General features: G+C 47.6%; 1 protein-coding gene across 1 annotated transcript in view; it reads left to right on the forward strand.

The window, feature by feature from the left end:
* The window catches only part of LOC149363674 (uncharacterized), a 139,481-nt gene that overhangs the window by 43,665 nt on the left and 75,064 nt on the right, over window positions 1-20,752 (forward strand). The window contains exon 2 of the mRNA XM_089573647.1: window positions 17,169-17,517. Within this exon, the coding sequence (XP_089429773.1) occupies window positions 17,169-17,517 (349 nt within the window). The remainder of the gene's footprint in view (window positions 1-17,168; window positions 17,518-20,752) is intronic.

A 20,752-nucleotide genomic window follows, 5' to 3' on the forward strand; every position in this document is an offset into this window, starting at 1 on the left:
TTTTTTTTGGCGTCGAGCTTAACTAGCGTGAATTGGAGTGCTAGCTCTGACAAGGAATACGAAACAGAATATAGCGTCTGTCTCAGTTACAACTTAAGGACAGCAACAGGTAACATAATGATGAGTAAACAAGGCCGGATAAACAAGCCAAAAGAGAGAGAAAGAGAGAGAGGGAGTCGTTTCTTCTTTCTCCAGCCTGTTTACCCATCCTCATATACACAGTCTAAACACGAGTACACCTATATGGGAGTAAAACGGCAGTAATCTGTCTTAACGTCCCCAAGCGACTAAGGCTATGAGGGACGCCGTAGTGGAGGGCTCCGGAAATTTCGGCCACCTGGGGTTCTTTAACGAGCCCTGGCACCGTACAGCACACGGGCCTCTAGCATTTCGCCTCCATCGAAATGCGACCGCCGCGGCCGGGATGGTGTAAGCTGTCCTATAGTGCACTGTCTCTTATGAAAGGGGGAGTGCGCTAGAGGACAACTTTACTCCCTTTTTACTCCTTTCTGTGTAGAGTGTACCATCTAGCCGAAACCATTACCACAACATCAAGGTGACCGCTACTACAGCTCACCCCTATCCTATCTTCTGCTGTTACTTCAATGCCCTATATAGTTCTTTTAAAGAATGTATTTTTTTTAGCCATTGGTTGGTTGGTTTTGGTTTTATGTGGTTTAACGTCCCCAAGCGACTAAGGCTATGAGGGACGCCGTAGTGGAGGGCTCCGGAAATTTCGACCACCTGGGGTTCTTTAACGAGCCCTGGCACCGTACAGCACACGGGCCTCTAGCATTTCGCCTCCATCGAAATGCGACCGCCGCGGCCGGGATGGTGTAAGCTGTCCTATAGTGCACTGTCTCTTATGAAAGGGGGAGTGCGCTAGAGGACAACTTTACTCCCTTTTTACTCCTTTCTGTGTAGAGTGTACCATCTAGCCGAAACCATTACCACAACATCAAGGTGACCGCTACTACAGCTCACCCCTATCCTATCTTCTGCTGTTACTTCAATGCCCTATATAGTTCTTTTAAAGAATGTATTTTTTTTAGCCATTGGTTGGTTGGTTTTGGTTTTATGTGGTTTAACGTCCCCAAGCGACTAAGGCTATGAGGGACGCCGTAGTGGAGGGCTCCGGAAATTTCGACCACCTGGGGTTCTTTAACGAGCCCTGGCACCGTACAGCACACGGGCCTCTAGCATTTCGCCTCCATCGAAATGCGACCGCCGCGGCCGGGATGGTGTAAGCTGTCCTATAGTGCACTGTCTCTTATGAAAGGGGGAGTGCGCTAGAGGACAACTTTACTCCCTTTTTACTCCTTTCTGTGTAGAGTGTACCATCTAGCCGAAACCATTACCACAACATCAAGGTGACCGCTACTACAGCTCACCCCTATCCTATCTTCTGCTGTTACTTCAATGCCCTATATAGTTCTTTTAAAGAATGTATTTTTTTTAGCCATTGGTTGGTTGGTTTTGGTTTTATGTGGTTTAACGTCCCAAAGCGACTAAGGCTATGAGAGACGCCGTAGTGGAGGGCTCCGAAAATTTCGACCACCTGGGGTTCTTTAACGTGCACTGACATCGCACAGTACACGGGACTCTAGAATTTCGCCTTCATAGAAATTCAACCGCCGCGGCCGGGATCGAACCCGCCGAGCACCATAACCGAGCCGAGCAGCCGAGCACCATAATCACTGAGCCACCGCGGCGGGGATCTAAACGATATTGCATTCATATGTTATAAATGTAGCTTTTCGGAATGTTTTGAGCGTTTAGACTGAATAAATAATGAAGAAACACAATTTCTGCTGACAGGAGTAGCCTTATATTTTTTTCATTTAGACTTCGGCAATTAGCTCTCGAGGATTAACGTCGATAAACGCCGGCCGATAGCTATAGCGCCATGACCAGGCACTTCTCAACTTGTGCCCAACTTTATTATGTTTTGCACACAAAAGAGTGTGCCATCAAGATAGTATTAAGAGGATAAATTCAGAATGGAATATTTTCGAAACATTTGTGCACACTGATCACTTCTTGCGTGCAGACCAATACGTCGTGAGCCGAGGTGTCAGAAACACCTAGAAAATTAGCGTCACACACATCGAGCATGACTGATTCGACGCTCCTTAGACACCAGGTAAAAGGTGTCATAACAGAACCTGAGATAGAGCCGTCTCTGCTGCTTTTGCCAGAAAAAAAAAAAACCGTTTTCGCGATGCTTGCGCAACTCTACGACGAAAAAGGTGTTACCACACACTCCACGTCTCCACTCCACACTCCACTCCACACTCCACTCGGCCAGCCGCAAAAAAAAAAAAAGAGCCTTGGTCGTGGCCCCGTAGCACAGTTACACCGAGTCGGTCTGAGCCGTCGACCGCCAGCTACGCACGTTACAGAAAGGGAAAGAACTGAAAGCTATAAGTCGACGTGCGCAGACTTCCATGTGGATCGCTGCAATCTTTCCAAGCTTCGGGCTTAGGCAACGTCGCCTTAGAACGCGGCTGGCACTAGCTGGCGATAATTCGATAATTCTTGCCTTTTCTCCGCTTCGGGAAGGTTGTTGCTCGGGTGTCAAAGTGGGGGAATAGCACGCCCGATGAAGAGGCGATTAGGACGATTCGAAAGTGATTTGAGGGTGAACGTACTGCTACACCAACAAGGTAGGGGAAACCAAGGTACGGAGTAGTGCACGCCGAGAGGTCGTTGTACCTCGCTTTGAAAGCCGATGGAAGTGCCTTTTAGGAGCTTTCCAGCTTGAGCGTAAACAAGATTACCAGTCTGGGAGTCTCTTTTATTATTACTGAGCAGACGCTTCGTGGATCGATCTATAGTATCCTCGCAGTGCACTAAAGGGAACATTGTTTGTCCTGTAAGTAGCGAGGCGACGGAGGGTACCGCTATAGGTCGTTCACTGACGTCGATAGCGAACGACCTTCCATAGAAGCGCGTCGCGTGCTTTTGCGGGAATGGAATGTGGGGCGCACGTCTACGGCGGGTACCTTGCTAGACCACGAGCCTTTGGCAGCATCCGCGTTGGCTTATCTTGTAGCGGATACATTCCATGCAGGGTTTATCTGTCCTGAGAACACCGTGTACTGACGCGACGTTGTTAGTACTGGGGCGGCCCGCAGTAAGAAAGATATCGCGGGCAGTTTTGTTGACCCGTGTATGCGGAACTAATAATGCACCACGAACACCGACAGCGTGTATTTTTGGTCCTGCTGTGATCCTTTCGGTGCGAGCACTTTTTTTATGGGTGCAGATACTGAGAGTCTAGAGCAACGCTGAGGCTCTTCGGCCGTTACACGCTGCTCACGTAGGTAGCTTCCTAATTTTATGTGTGTACAGCAGCAGAGGGAAGCATGTTGCTATACATTATCTATGCGGACTCTCACTTTCGAAACAAGCCGCGCGAGGCGACGTGAATATACGGGGTGTCGCGAGGACCACGCCCAAGCAGCACAAGTCATTGGCCCAACATTGGCAATGTACAGTGAAACCATCGATTTTCAATATTGGGCCAATTTTCACTGTGGTCCTTTGTAGGACCGTCCGTAGCCATAACATTTCGAGAATGGGGCCAATGACCTGTGCTGGCTGGGGCCTTTCGCGAGGGGGTCCCTCATAAACAGCTTTCGCGGATAAATCTTTTGGTTTTGCACTTTGGATCGCTTACCTGGTAGGTAGATTTAGGCGAGCTCGGTCGGGTGTGCCGAGGGGCGAGGACGGTGTCCTAGAAACAGTATCTGTCCCTGACCGTGCACCAGCTCTGAAGAACTGTAGTAGGGACTTCCACGGGCAGGGAACGTCACGTTTCGTTTTGGTTGTTTGGAGAGATAGTCGGGTTGGGTGAGAGCGTGGTCTGATGTTCGCAGGAGTGGGGCTCAGTGTCCTGTCTCTAAGTGTGGAGTAGTTTCAGTTCTAGATTAGGTGTTCGGTCTTAGTGGGCTTCACTGTGACTGCGCAGTCCTGGCGACGTACTGTACTGTTCAGCGAAATCAATCCGTAGCCAGAAATTCTGGACAAGGGCGTTTTTTCAACGCGAAGTTGTTTATGAACGCTGTTTTTTTTTTTCACATCGGAAGACTGCACCATAGCCATCGATATATCCTCGAATCCCCGCTCGGGACACTTGAAGTTTTCCGCTATTTATATTGCCAAAAATTACCCCACTGGTTTTCAATGGCAGTCTTAACTACTCGGTGCCAGCGCAGGACAAACTGTAAAAGCAACATTTTGCTACGCATCGGATTATTAGAAGATTCCAATAAATAGGTCCACAACAGTATATTGCAATATTCCACACTAGCCCCCCAATTAAAAGTGACATCCAAGAAAGCTGGACTTGGGATGTCCCGCAATTCGGGGATGGAAACATGCCGTGCAAGATTCGGTTGTCGAAGCAGCATATATACATACCCCCTGTACTATGGGAGCGAATTCTTTTCTCCCCTGTGCTAGGGCAGAAAAGGCAGTATTTAACTGACGTCACGGGGGCCATTTTGTTGCCCAGCGCGTCTCGTCAGCAGTGCAGGCCGGAGCAGGTGGCGATAAGGACCGCACATGGTCTTTAATTTACCGCGCTCCATGTACAACAAAACGGCGGCCCCTGCTACGTCGGTGAATATTCCCCACAGACGGCGTGAATGCTGTTCCGGGCAGAAAAACGGCATAACACCCCGGTCTGATCAAATGTTTAGGGGAATCCCCCAAGGTGGAATAGATTTGTAATAAGGGAGTAAGTGCTCACCGACATCACTGACATTGACAATGAGTAATTACACCCTTATAACACCCTGGTTTGCGGGTGAAATGCTGACAGTGGGATTGACAATGAGTAATTACTCCCTTATAACTCCCCGGCCTGCGGGTGAAATGCTGATAGCGGCATTGACAATGAGTAATTACTCCCTTATAACACCACGGCCTGCGGGTGAAATGCTGATAGCGGCATTGACAATGAGTAATTACTCCCTTATAACACCACGGCCTGCGGGTGAAATGCTGATAGCGGCATTGACAGTGGGTAATTAGTCTCTTATAACACCCCGATCTGTGAGTGAGACGCTGATAGCGGCATTGAGAATGAGTAATTAATCCCTTATAGCACCCCGGTCTGCGGGTGAAATGCTGACAGCGGCATTGACAATGAGTAATTACTCCCTTTTAACACCCCTACCTACGGGTGAAATGCTGATAGCGGCATTGACAATGAGTAATTACTCACTTTTAACACCCCTGCCTGCGGGCGAAATGCTGACAGCGGCTACACACGGGCGGTGCCCTCGCCCGATCACCGCCGCACCAGTGCGCATATCACGCACGATGACGTGTAGCGGGACGGCATCGACGTCGTTGCACCTCCGACTATTCCCAAATCTGGGAAATGCACGTGCGCACCCTTTTCCTGTGTTAGGAATGACGGTACTCGACGCCTGTGCTAATCACGGCGCTCCAACCCTCATATGCGGCGTGGAATGCGATGTTGCCCGCACTGCTTCCGCTCATTCACTCGTCTCTGTTCAGCTTCCACACTGACGCCGTGCGTGGGCGCTGAGCTCAAATCTGTTGTGAGCGCCAAGACCGAGGATACAGAGAGCTGTCTCTTATATGTGGCCGCCAACTTGGATTTACCTGGATTGCGATTTTTCTCGCCGCTCTTTTCGACGACGTAAAGTAAGTTCTTTTCTCTCTTAAAACCACGTGCGTTTTATGAGACCAGCCTAGACGGCTTAGCAACTATGACGCATCGTTGTTGAACATGTGGTCTTGGAATCGATATACTCGTTCGCGAAGATAAGGAGGATTTACATGGGGCGCGATTTAGAGCACAGTGATTTTTGATCACCCAAAACGGTCTGTTTCGACCTGTGTTCACTGCGCGTGCTTGACTGCGACCCTCTTCGGTGGCTGTGGCAATCTGCTGCTGGACACGTGACCGTAGATTCGATACTCGCCAGGGACGGCGATGTTTTGATGAAGGCAAATTTTCAAAGTATGACTCCTGTTTGCAAATCTTCTCGTACCCGCTTATCTTAGATGAATAACGTGTCGAAATAAATGGAAAGCTCGCATTTTCGGCGTCCTTAGTTATCAATATCGATAAGACAGTTGAAGTAGCCGAAGAGTTCGCAGCGGTAGCCAACGTAATCAGGACGTTAATGAGAAAGGTGGTAGTGCAATTGGACAACCCGCCTGGAACGAAAGAGGGAGGAGGGAAAGTCTCAGGACCAAATGCAAACCAGCAAGGCACCGGGTGAGGATCAGATAACTGCATATCTGTTGAAGTAGGGTGGGGATGCTGTGCCGGAAAATTTTTCACCCTGTATGCGCAGTGCCTTATGACTTCGAGCGTATGAGAAGCTTGGAAGAACGCTAATATTATCTTAATTCATAAGAAAGGAAACGTCAGCGACTTGAAAAATTACAGACCGATTAGCTTGCTGCCAGTTGCCTACGAGGTATTCATTAAGGTAATAGCTAATAGAGTCAGGGCAACCTCCGACTTCAATGAACAAAATGATCAGGCTGGCTTCCATAAAGGCTGATTGACAATGGACCGTACTGACACTATCAGTCAGGTGATCGAGAAATGTGCAGATTATGACAAAACCCTATATTTAGACTTTATAGATTATGAAAAAGCATTTAACTCAGTCTAAATTTAAGCAGTTATTACATATTCAGAATGTAGAAGAACGTTATGCAAAAATGCAAAAAGATATCTCCAACGGCTGCACAGCATTCATAGTCATCCATAAAAAGGGTAACGGACTGGATTCCAGGAGAAGGCAAGCGTAGAAGGAGCGGCAGAAAGTTAGGTGGGCGGAGAAGGTTAAGAAGTTTGCGGGGATCAGGTGACCGGGGCTGGCACAGGACTGGGTTAATTGGAGAGACATGGGAGAGGCATATGCCCTGCAGTGGACGTAGTGAAGCTGATGATGACGATGAAGCTTGTTGAATCAAAAAAGAAAGCAGCATATTCGCGGAACAACGCTATGTCAACGGTACCCGAACTTCATTCCAGACCTGCTGCAAATATTTATTATTCAGTACCTGGTAAAGTTCATTCTTACCAGACTGTTTAAATTCGTATACTAGCAGTAATTAGTCCTTTCCTCACTGTCCTCATTAAAATTGTGATAATTGTCGCAGAAACAATATTCTCTATAACTAAATCCAAAAGTTCCCATCTCGTCGCAGTCCCTTCGACGAAGTCCTCTTAGGAGCCGCGGCCTCTCACTTCTCCGTATCGCAGCGTTCTTTCTCGCCTTAGTATCCTGAAGATCGACGCTACTCTGAAGCAGCCTTCCCTGCCCGCTCACTTACGCAATTTACGCAAGGGCTTCGGCGTTAATTATCCGCGGCAAGGTTTCGGGTGTGCGTCGTTATCTCGTCTCCCCTGTCTGCTTGCCACGAAGAGCAACGGTTGCGATGCGAAATTGTCGCCGGGCAGCTGTAGCCCACTCTGGCTTGTCTGCTTATTTTTTCTCCCCTTTATCTCTCCCAAAGCGTCGGTGAGCGCTCTTGCTTGCAACCGCAAATTGGGACAAGGAAAAACAAAGCATAACTTCGTTCCAGACGCCGCACTCACGGTCGCTATCTAATCTGACCTAAAGAGCGTCTCGGTCACTGCGGGTTATTAAAGTAGGGCCGCACTCACTCACGCCGCTAAATTCTCGGTGAGATATTGAAGGAAAGCTGGGGAAGGTAAACGAGGGGAGGGATTGGGGGAGGTGGCAGGGACGGCGACCCCGCAGGTTCCTGGACTGAATCTTTCGTGACCGTGACCATGAAACGGTGGCGGGCTGCCGTTAGACGCGCATGTAACGTCAACATCGACGTTCAGCGGAGCGGAGCGGTCAGAAGCCGCCCTGTTTTGACTCCGCTAACGGACGCGCCTCTTCCTTTTAATTCTCGTGGATGTCTCGCGGCGTTGTTGGATGGTTTGCTAACAGTGAGCATGGAGTCGCATTCCTTGCTGGTTGTCAAGCTGTGGCAGCTGTTGCCTGCTGTCCGTCTATTTACGAAAGCTTTCGCACTCGGCTTTCTTCTCAGATTTACAGAACTTCACTCGTACACTCTAAACACGAGTACACCTATATGGGAGTAAAGAGGTAGTAAAGCTGTCCACTAGAGGACAGCTTTACTACCTCTTTACTACTTTCTGTTTAGCGTGTACACAGCTTCTAAAGGGTGCGCGGTAATGGACAACATTACTCCCTTTTTACTCCTTTCTGTACAGAGTAAAACTGTACAGAGCTTCACTTCGATTGACTTCGAGCTCTTTGCTAGTTGTTTCTTACCAGGGCACTTCTGTGATTTGCCACGACTTGTTTCTACTTAAAATATTTATCATTTCACGCGGCGAAGATGGAGGTCTTATGAGCGAATTGTTAAAATGCGAAAGGATCGATCGAGAACTCTTTCGCAGGAAATTCAGCTGTTGCAAGTTTGAGAAATTTCTTATCAGAAGCAGCGCTTATATGCATGTAAGGAGTGCTTCTTTGAACTTTTGTGAAGTGATTTTCTAAAGAGATGTGCATCCAGAACTGCGTGCTTTGCTTCTCATGTAGTGGACTGCATTAAAGCGAAATGTACTGCGGTTAGCATGCACGCAGGATACAGAAGAAGGTTAAACTTGTTAGACAGGTATTAAACGGCTGCGGCTTATTACACAGCATCCTTTCTTGCGAGCGCATCACAGCAAATTCTTGGCATTGATGTGGCATTGATGTAACTTCCAAAGTACTATTATGATATAGTTGGTTCGCCTTAGATTCAACGCTTGTGTTGGGTGGTCATTGTCCTTTATTCCCCTGAACCAATTTTTTTAGCTCTACTTTAGAGTTTAGACAAAGCTGGGTAAGAGGTGACGATACGGGGTGGGGAGGCAGAAAGGGTTCATATATGCAGAAATCAATCTTATAGCTCGGTTTGTGGTATGAAGGGGTATCAGTGTGGTTCTGTGTTAGAAAGATTCACACTTGAGGGAAATGGCTTCGCCTCCTCTAAATCCTCCCCTGTACCAAAGAGAGAATTTAGCCTCCTGGCACTTTATTTTATGAAAGGGAGTGCGCTGGATGAAGGAGATCATATTCCCTTTTAACTCTCTCATCGTATTCCCACTGCCACTGATTTTGATTATTCCGTGGCCCGTGTGAGTTGGAGATAAGAAAAATTGCAGTCTCCTGATCAAGTAAAAGGATAAAAATGACGTTTCGGAAACCTAACAGGCTCCTTGTTCATATGCATCCTGACAGGTCAGTATTCTGTTGAGTCCTTGTCCTGCATAATTCACTGACTTATGTCTCACAACATTTTCGTTTAGAAAAAATAGACTCTGATCTTAAGTAGGGGCGCGGAAAAACCCCTGTCGTTGTACGGTCGCATCTTTTCATCTGTTTTCTTTGAACATCAACCAGGAGTCTTCTCTTAAATATACTTAGAATTGCGGAAGACTTCTTATATTACACGCCTCGGCTTAACAGTGTAGTACACTCTAGCCGGGACGGATGCAGCATTCTACAATGGTCGCGCTATGTGTAACCACGAAACCGTATGGACAATACGTTTTTTTAGCTTGTTCAAGCATGTTTAGATGTATTCATTCACTCGCTAAGTATTGGTCTTCATCTAAGCTTCTAAACACTGTCTGGCAACGCCATTCAAATCGCTTGGTCACCAGGAGGGTGCTAAGGCTTCGTCTCTGTCAGTTATATGCACACATTGTAAATAATAGGACTATAAATAAGCGACAAATAAACTGGTGAAGTATGCCCGTCAGTCGACATGTTTAATCATTTAGGAATCTAAAATAGGCTTGCTCGCGTGAATCTGGTTTTCGTTTGCACCGACGATAGGTATAGTTATCTTTCTTGTTGTGGTTTTGTTACAAGCGCGTCTACATCGTGTTCGTTTTTTTATACGGGCGGTTAACCAACTGTTGTTAGTGTGGCATGGTATGGTATGGTATGGTATGGTATGGTATGGTATGGTATGATATGCTATGATGTGATATGATATGATATGATATGGTATGGTATGGTATGGTATGGTATGGTATGGGATGGGATGGGATGGTATGGGATGGGATGGGATGGTATGGTATGGCATGGCATGGCATGGTATGGGATGGTATGGCATGGTATGGTATGGTATGGTATGGTATGGTATGGTATGGTATGGTATGGTATGGTATGGTATGGTATGGTATGTGGTGTTTAACCTGCCAAAGGGGCTGCAAGAGACGCCGCAGTGAATGGTTCCTACCTGCACGCGCATCGCAGATTATTAGGCCGCCGCGGTGGCTCAGTGGCTATGGTGCTCGGCTGCTGACCCAAAAGACGCGGGTTCGATCCCGGCCGCGGCGGCTAGAATTTCTTTGGAGGAGAAATTCTAGAGGCCCGTGTACTGTGCGATGTCAGTGCACGTTAAAGAACCCCAGGTGGTCGAAATTTCCGGAGCCCTCCACTACGGCGTCTCTCAGAGCCTTAGTCGCTTTGGGACGTTAAACCCCATAAACCAAACCAACCAAACCAGATTATTAGGGCGTCTTGGAGCTTGCCTCCATCGAAACACAACCGCCACCCCTAAGCACTGAGCCACAATCAGTTTTTTTTTTCAGTCTTACACGGGACATTTATTAAAGTACTCTTCTACACACATGAACTATTTGCAGTCTTCAGGAAGCAGCATGCAATCAAGCTCGAAATAAGACAGGGCCGGCAGCAAAGCACTAGAATGGAGGCAAGGCTGGGAGCATCTCCAAGAGGAAGCACCACTCCGGTGTGAAGTCTGGATGGACACACACATGCTTGACATTAACAACCAATCGGCTGAAATGGGATTTGGTGCTAGAAACAACAGATACCCAATGCCGTTACTCCAAGAAAACTTTCCATAGCTGTGACGCACTATACTTTACCACTCCATGAAAGTTTCACTGGTAGGCCTTTGTCAGAAATTAAGGATAGCGCCTAGAGGACGCCGTAGTCAGGCATTCTGCCCCGATGCAAAGCCAGAAAAAAAACACTTCGGTTGCTGTTTTGTCTCGTTTGTCTTTTGTTTGGCCGAACGGCAAGAGCCAAACATCGTCACAAGACGTTTGTAAGGTCTAGCGGACTCCTGTGCGGCATGTAAATCATGTTCTTTATCGCACTACAGCGATAGAATGACGTTTGGCATTTCGGGTCCCCGTCTTCTTCCGGCAACGTGCAGGTCAACCGGCACTGTCGGTGTTCCCAATCTGGGACACTGCACTGAATGCTGGCTGCGCCATCACTCGGGCTTGTGCGCGCACAAGATACGCACCGCTGCATTGATGACATGCTCTCAAAAGGAGGAACGGCACGGAACGAAAAAAAAAAAAGAAGTACTGGGTGAATACACATCTTAAGACCACTCTGGAGAGTAAAGTCGAAAAGCGGCGGAGAAGAATATTGGGGTGCAAAAGCCTTTCGCATTTTCTTAGGAAGCCTTGTATTCGTCGTTTCGTGAACGCTTGATTTCCCTTCTGTTTATAAACCAATTCGGTTTCCCGGTTTAGGAGCAAGCCTTTGCGTCTCCGCCGTCTTCCGCGTTAAGCGACGAGCCACTCGAAGAGTAATTGTTTCTGCCGACGGAATGGGGCCGCCTCTCGAAGCTGCGTGATTTCGGCCAATAAACAATGAAAGCGACTAAAACGACAACCAAAGAATTCCCAGTCGGCCGTTTCCTTTCAGTCGATCGAGTGCCTACTCCGGGTTGTTTGCGGTCTGAAGACAATTCCGGGTAGGGGATCGCAAGCACGCCCTGCTTCCTTCTTTTTGTTGTGACTTCTTGGGAGCATAGTGGCCCACTGGCGTTGTCCTTACTCCGAGACAAATGAGTCTAATTACTGCGCAAGGAAGCCTGAAGGGTGCACTAAGGGTGTGTCACATTTTCCTACTCTCGATTTTTAGACCGGATTCCATTTTTAAACCGAATCCGTTACTCTTGACGCGATTTAGATGACCAGCTCTGAGCCATTGTAGATGTTACCTCAGAATATTTAGTTGTTCTGATGATGATGATGATGGGTTTTTATGGCGCACGGGCATCTGTGGCCAAAGAGCACCATGGCGCAAGGTACTTTTCTGCTACTCAAGGTGGGGTCAAAGACCCATTTTCCCAAGCATTTCACCCTGAAGAAGTTGAGCACCAGACCAGGGTGAAGCTTGTACCCATTGTATCACCGGTGGGCACCCGGTGACACTGGGGATCGAACTTCGCACCTCCCGCCTGAGAGGCCGGTGCTCACATCACTAGGCTGCCGCTGCGGTGTTTAGTTGTTCTACCTGGGGAGACAGGTAGACTCTAACTACATCCTGTAGTACTCTAACGTAACCGTATACTTTAGACGTAATCCTGTGGTACCGTCACCACAAGGCGCAGTATTCTCGTACTGTACGGTACAATGACACCAGGGCTCAGGGTGGGATATACTTTCACTGCCTGTGGGGCCTCTAGCACGAGATATGCAAAATAGCCTTGCGTTGCCGGTGTCAGGAGTACCGTGCATTGTAGGATACTATTGTATCATGTTTATTTCAAGTCTTTAGCAAAGTGACAAGCGGAGTGGTTGATGGGCTCGTCGTGTGAAAGAACAGATGGAACTCACACTGCCGTCAATGAAAGCCCTATCAAGCGCAACTGTTCCTTGCGCGAAATTTTGTTTTTGGCTAGTCTGTGGTTTAGGCGACGCGGTGCAGAAAAGCAGAGAATGCCGAAACTGGAAACCAAACACCACCACAGCCTGTTGTTAAATGTATACAGCGTCTGAAAAATTTATAACGATGCATCAATGGACCGAGTGCTTATAGGATAATTATTAATTGTTAATATTTTTTTCCACTATTAAATGTGCAGACTTTGAACAAACCTTCTTTTATGTACTTATTCAATGGGATAGCGATGATTGATCACTTAACAAATTAAAACAGGTCAAGTCCATCCGCACGCACACACTCAATATACTCGCAGTAAAAGCGTTGATTGACCATTAAAGGGATAGACAGAAAACTGAGAGCTAAACAAAAACACTCAATTTAACCTCCAAATAAAGACCTCATTGGATTATATACTAAAAACATTCCCAGGTAACTGGTCCCACTCTAATATTGCTGTGGGAAAAATTGCCATCCTGAATAGTTTTGTATGACATCTCATTCCTCACAATTTTAAAGGATGATCCACTCATCCTGATAGATAAGGTTGCTTGATATATTTGTCATATTCTATCTCAACCAAGGACGGTATACACTGTGGAATAATTTCATACATAGGTTTCGTCGTCTATTGTCCAGCAGGTCCTAATGTAATCATTGTTTCTTCTTGCAGCATTGGACTGTCGCTTTGTAATTTAAAGTAACAGAGCGAGCAGCCATTTTCAGTATTCGTTTAAGTTATTGCGTGCCTTGTGTGGGTGGCAGATCCCAAACTGTGCATCCATATTCTCGGATCGATCTTACATTGCCTCCCCTAAAGAAAATCACGAGAGGCTAATGAATAGTTTCGAGCACTGCGGCGAAGAAAACCCAATGCATGGCCTGCTCTGGCTGTGGTATGTTTGACGCAGCTGAAATACATACTTAAATACTTTTCTTCAAATACTCGACTTAACAAAAAACATTCAAGGCGCAGGTTCGAACTTGAGGGTTTTTGTGCATTCCATATGTACTCTTTTGTGAAGGTTAAAGTTCATACGCCATTTTGTGCACCATAAACATATTTTATCCAAGGCAGCCTCTAATAGCAAGAATTAAAAGTTCACAGGAAAAACTCTCCCATTATAGTTCTTCATACCGTATACCACTCAGATACTGACATTGATCGTAAAAAACAGCATCAGACCTCCATTATATATGTCCTAAAGAAGGGACTATTCTATGAAACCCAGAGTTCTCCTTGGTGGGAACAGGAACCAACTACATGTGGGAACCAACTAGCTCAGTTTTCTACTCTTTTAACGTTCAGAGTTCTCCTTGAAAGGTGACGCCTACTGTTAATCATATTTTTTTTTACTGTTCGAGACTGGAACCGTCTGCCGCCCAGTGTTGCTGAAATCCGATAGGTTGATGTTTCTAACCACGCTTTGAGTGGGTGCAGCTTGTCTTTCATGTCTTGTTAACTTATCTGTAACCTCCCACAACTGTAATGCCTGCAAAATTGATGCAGTTATCTAAAAACTAAATCAACAAATTTTTATCCCTTACATATTTTATCTCTTTCACTTCTAACAAAGGGCTCTTTCACTGTCTTCTTTTTCTGCCGCAGAGGTGAAAGCAAAGTCACTGACGTACACATATATCCACGGTAGACTTGGCGGCAACGCAACAAACATCCAAAGAGGAGCTATGTTTGAGGCCTTGTTTGGTAGTGTAGAGTCACTGGTACTTGCATTCTGTTCCTTGCACAGAGGAAGAACGTGTTTAGATCATCTTGCGAACTATTATAGATCCAATGCTTTCACTGAGACCGCTTAATTACACCAATAAAATATTTATCTGCCTGCACTAGCCAAACTCGTGGAACTGATCAGAACAGCGAGGTTTAGCTTAATATGATTTAGCTAAAGTTTAACTTAATATTTGAGCACTGCCATTTACGTATGACCACCTTGGACTACGCGGTGTTTTGCCCTGGCTGATGTTATATCTGATGCGCTTTGGTGACGTAGCCGATGAGATACGACGAAGAACGAATGAGCTTAACACGAAGATGCATTGATTACGTATTGCTATTTCTCTCTCTTAGACCCTACTTTCCAGGAACGTGTATGAACTGGCCCAAGTCAAACTACTTCCGAACAAAGGCTTATTGATTTTGACCCGACCCACTCAAAGTGTCTGGAAGCGCATGGGCTTTTAGCAGTTCGCTGGACGTTTGACTAAAAGGCAGTCCCTAAACAGTAGGACTGGAATGAGACCACCCTGTTTAGTTGTGTGCGTTATTGAGCGGAGCAGCTTTGTTCGAACAAGTCCGATCATAGTCGCTGCTGTCTTCGAAGTACAGTTTGCAGTCTTAGTCAAGCTTCCTCCAGCTGCGCCTCGAATCCACTAAGCGGCACGCTTTCAAAGGCTCTGTGGCTTCACGAAGCTCGCCGACAACTACTCGCGGACTGTGCGGCTCTGAGGGAAAGAAAACGGCGGGGGGTCTTCGTAGAAGCCTTCCTCGTTCGACAGCCGCTGAGAGGTCGACTTGATCCCACTCCACGCATCCGAGCGTTCAGCTCGGTTGGTGTCGACGTCTGGCCCGAACTGAACTGCACGCGATCGCTTTACTCTTCCATTTCCAGCGTCGCGAAGATTGGACGCGAATGCAGCGGGAGGTGACATGCACTTCTGTTTGCGGAAAAAAAAAGGAGACTCTCGTATCCCAGTGCCTTGGCATTTCCGCGGTTTATTCTCAGAGTTACTGTCATTCAGTACGATCGTCTTTGCTTCCTGAAAGGTTTTTGCCGAGGAGCGACGGGTGGTGAGGAATCGGCGCTGCAATTTCCGATGCGCGAAAGAGAAAGCGTGGAAGCGGGCTCCTTGTGATGTATTCGTTTGGTGGTCATTCTGGACTAGCCGAATCAATCGAAACAGGTTTGCTGCGGTTGGCCTAGATGCTGGAAGAAACGCATGGAAAAATAAAAACGTAAATAAGCTTAGGCTTCTAATCGGTGACAGTCGGATGGAAAATCATTTGATATTTAAACGGCCCATAATGTTAAAATTTTTGAACACCGTGCTTTAATAGTGGCGACGATTTTAAGCAGCCAATTTTTTGCCTTAAGACGATTTTCTAGGGAACATCTGTGGCTCCCTTTCTTTAAAACAAGGGCACTCCTGCAGCCCACTGCCTCGCGCCTTTACATAAGGTTCCGACAGGATTTCATCAGCTGTGTAGCTCGGTAACAAATTGATCATTTCCATCGTAGCGTTAACAGTCCAAAGCCATGTAAAACAAGACTTGTGCGCGGGCTCATTCGACATCCAAACACAGATCTGGTCCTGGCGGACTACATATATCAGTAATGGCCGATCCAACAGCAAATTTGAAGCCGCAGGCGCAGTGCTAATGCACCCGTTCCAACACTGTAGACATACTGCTGAAAAGCTTTTAGCACGATTCGTGTTCTCCCTATTCATCTAATCCCGTGCTACTCTCGAATGGCAGTAAACTTGCTTCAAAAGCAGAAAGCATTGGCGGATATCTGTTTCAGTCACAGAACTACTTTTTGCTCAGAGCCATGCGTTTGTGTCCTCGAAGTGACGTGAGAGCATGGCGAACATTTTCAGAACATGCACAGCAAACCGGACTCAAAGAACGTGTCCATATTGACTTCCCGGGCAAACCCGCCCTTTGCTGCAGTGGGTGAGCCCGCGTCTGGCAAAATGGATGCGTTTATTTGCTCACGCGAGCGCGCGAGGTCGAGGGAGATCGCGGAATTCTTTTTCAGAGTCTCTAATCGCGAAATCGGTGCGTGTGCAACGACCGCTGAGGCATTCTATGTCCTCCTCTCCACTCAGTAATGGGCGCCTTGACCCGGGAACTAGGAACTTTTTCTACTAATGCAGCTTCAAGCTCATTGGGACATAATCGTCACGTTGTTTTCATTCTGAAGTCTATTCTGACCAAATAAACAGGCTATTTGCTCGCCACCGCCATGCGGGATTACGCAGACCCGGAGCCCTTATCACAAGTGCAGGCTGTTTGGTTGTCATTCCTTCAAACTCGGTCTTTAAGCGGTTCATCTGCACTCCAAGCAAAAGCTGGATGAAACGGAACTAACAGCAGCCGCTCGTCTCGGCGACGAACGGTTAGTTCACGGGGAGTAACTGTGGCTGCTGCCAATTTTCAGTTAGTCTCTGAGAGGCTACTGGTTGCTCTTCTAACGACTAATATTTCTGGCAACGCGCTCAGCCCCGAAATGACCAACCCATAAATGTGTAATATGCAACTAACATCACCGCTTAGTTTTCGTGGCGAATAGCTCGGCTGCGGCTGATGTCCTTTTGCGTTGCCCTGTAAGGAAGTGACGGTTGCTCTTTTAGGTACTAATGGTTGTGAGAACATCCCCACATGAGCAACCCCTGTGGCACATACAGTCCTTCCTGGCTTAGAGTGTGAAAACCGTGGTTGTCCCGGTTTTGCAGCTGGGCGGTGGTGCGGCCAACGGCCTGCCGGCGGCTGGCCTGGTGCCTGGCGTGGTTCCAAGTGGTCCTGTCCTGGACCACAGCGCCCAGAAGGACAGGCGTCTCCTCGCCCAGCAGGGCTCGTTGGGCAAGCGTCGCAAGCCGTCCAGGGGCAGCCTGCACAGCTTCCTCTCTGCCCTGCACCGTTGGGAGCCCGACCAGGAGGACCCCGACCACCACGGAGAGGCGACAGCGCCCGCGGTTTCCGCCGACGTAGACGGCTCTGCACCGCCGCCCGCTGCCCACAGCGTCTCCCCGTCAGGAGGGCCAGCGGCTCGCAGTAGCCCGCCGCCACTATCCACGGATATCGGTGAGCAGTGATTAGTAGCTGCACCGCAAGGTTATACGCTGAGGATATTATATTGGATTTGAGGCTCTTCGGGGGTTTGATCAGTAAGAAGACGTCGCTCTTAAAGTGTAAACAGTGTGAAGTGTTATTAGTGCAAATCTAAAAAGCGGTAGCGCGAGTACTTTTTCTTGGGTTGCTTACGAGGCCTTGTACTGGATTTCTGCTGACTGCCAAATTGATGATGATGATGATGTTGGACTTCTATGGCGCAAGGGCATTTGTGGCCAAAGAGCGCCATGGAATAATGTATTTTCTTCTACTCTAGGTGGGGTCAAAACATTTCACCGTACGAGAAATCTAGCACCAGGCCAAGGGAAGGTTTTTGCCCATTGTGTCTCCGCTGTGTACCTGTTTGCACCGGGGATCGAACCCCAAACCTCCTGCATGCGAGGCGGATGCTCGAACTGCTAGGCCACCACTGAGGTGCCGACCGAATGTCATGAGGTCGGAGCTAATCGCATTTCACGGAGGCATTTGCCAGCCACCTGCGAAGTCACGCCAGGGGATTAACCTCGACGTCATGACAAACGATCGACGTTATTTGCTGGAGGGTATGCAATGAGGGGTATTTGCCACTGCGCTCTTGAATTGTACCCGACTTAGGGCCCTTCGGCTCTGAAGTGCCCCATACTTGCTAGAAATAAATCACGAGCTCACAAAACATTCAGGAGTCCCCGTAACTAGATTTCATCGTACATAAAAGCGAGCTAGCAAGATTTGCGAAAGAAGAAATGAGCTGAGACGATGCGCTTCTGTGTGACACACATCTTCATGTGGAACAAATAGATATAGTCTTTGCAAAAAGTAACCAGGCTGCATGGTTTGCTTCTCATTTGTATAGTAGAGCGCTCACGGCTCCCCTTATGATAAACAAGTTATCTGAAGGTGAGGACAGGAGTTCGCCTTACCTTATAAAGATTTAGAGCTTGAGAGCTGGCATGCCAGCTCTAATATACGACTGAGAAGCAAACCGTGCAGCCTGGTTACTTTTGGCAAAGACTGTACTTATTTTGAGTCACACTGAGGAGATAGACTGGGACAAGAGTGCCTTAACTGTTATCCACCCTTTCCTTAACGTAGTCTTCCTGCGGTGAATTTCTGTCTACTTTTTATTAAAAAAAAATTGCTTTGAATTTTTGGTAAGCGTGTCCACCTGAAAGGAGAAAAAAAATAGGTATATCAGCACACAGTGAACACGCATCAGAAGCACAATTTGACCCCGTTTGTGTACATATGATCGCTTTCTATTGTGAGCGCCCAACACTGAGCGATCACGAGCGGGAAAAAATGTGGCCGGAAACGAATTACCCAAGAACCAAGAAACAAAACCAACGTATCCGGATTTCGGGACACGCGTGGAAGCAGGTAATACCGGCACTGGCGTAGCGAACGGCTGGTGAGAGGAAGTTCCAGAACACGATGCACAGAGTGCCTTGACCCGTGGGAGATAAGCACGATCGTGCGCTTATAGAAAACGCACTTTTGTTCGGCGTTGAGAACGCTGGGCGTAGGTATATACGAGTGAGATTCGGTTTCTCCAGCAGTCTCGAATGGAATCTTTCCCAAAGAAGAGAAAGATGAGCCTCTTTCTTGTTCGAAGCCGAGCTTTTCGGTGGCGAGGAATATCGGTCATCGCGGTGGTCCACGGTATTCATGGCAGCCGGAAGCTCTCGCACCACCACCGGATCGGAGGGAAACAAGTTTCGGTGGGCGCGTGCTAGCCTCGGGCCAACGACGTAGCTAAGCTCCTACGGAATTTTTTTTTTTTTCGCTGCCGTTGATTCTTTTACGCACCGCGCTGGGGTATCCATTGGCCTTGTTTTGTTTGTTCTTGTTTGTCCGTCCTGCGAGCTTTTTAGCCGAGCGGGATCTCGACTCACGATCTGGAAATAGAAAGCCGCCGCCGCCTCCGTATCTTTATGCTACGCTCTACTAGGCATAGCGTCTCGCTTTCTTGCTTTTATTGCTCTAGCACTATAGATGCTTCGGTAGCAAAAAAGACGTCCTGTCTGCGGTTGAAGCCTTCACTTACCAGCTGACACCTGTAATTGTTGGCAGGTGCGGTGCGCCAGCTCTAGGAAGGTCATTAGCGAAAAAAGTGGAAGGGTTTTAACGTAGTTAAACCGATTAGATGTGCGAAAGCATATGCTTAGCCTGGTAGGCTCATGATTTTGCTTGGTTGTGTCGTCGGCACATCTGGCGATGATATTAGGCTCAAGTTAAGTTCTAATCGATGTTAAGCTGATGGAAGTTGGTGAAGACGACGATGTGCAATGCACAGTGTGAGAATGTGTTGCAGTTTAACATGAGGATCCATAGCACACAAAATTGAAGGGACACAACCCAAGCGGTAAACTTCCACTGAACGATCTTTATTTGGCGCGGACAACCTTATAAAGATCACGTAAGGTACAGATATAGATGACTAACAACGATTATCTTGTCAAGTTCATGACGTGTCGGGAATGAGAAAAACAGAATGCAAGCCATCGATCAGTGAGCACGTTTCACACTATCGCCCGCTGCCTTGAATCTAAGAAAGCTAAGTCCTTTTTTGATAGTGACACCGAAGGATCACTAACGCAATTTTCCAATCCCTCTTTTTCCATCGCCGCAGCTTCAATTATCTTCTTCGTTTTTTTATCACTATTTTTTCCTGCCACTGAACACTCCTCGAACCTAGGCGGGCACTTATGACCACGGCAGTGACGAGCCAAATTACCTGGCTCCTCATCTCTAACGTTTCTGTAGTACTCGCTGAGTGGCTTACTCAGGCACCTGCCTGTCTGTCCAATATACAACTTGCCACATGAAAGTGGCAACCTGTAAACAACGTTATCGGTGCAATTTACAAAGGGGTTCTGGTGCCGTACAGAGCCACGGCCTCAAAAAGATTGGAGAGAAAATTGGAGTTAGAGTTTGCATGTCAGCCCCAGAAAAGTTGTCCCGCATGTGTAAGGACACATGTCCCGATGAGCAGGAGAGGAACGTCTGCTCTGTACGGCTCCAGAACCCCTTTGTAAATTGCACCGATAACGTTGTTTACTGGTTGCCACTTTCATGTGGCAAGTTGTATATTGGACAGACAGGCCAGTGCCTGAATAAGCGACTCAGCGAGTACTACAGAAACGTTAGAGATGAGGGGCCAGGTAATTTGGCTCGTCACTGCCGTGGTCACAAGTGCGCGCCTAAGTTC

Source organism: Amblyomma mixtum, chromosome 2 (genome assembly GCF_055824585.1).
Source record: "Amblyomma mixtum isolate Tamu chromosome 2, ASM5582458v1, whole genome shotgun sequence".
NCBI classification, from domain to species: Eukaryota; Metazoa; Arthropoda; class Arachnida; order Ixodida; family Ixodidae; genus Amblyomma; species Amblyomma mixtum.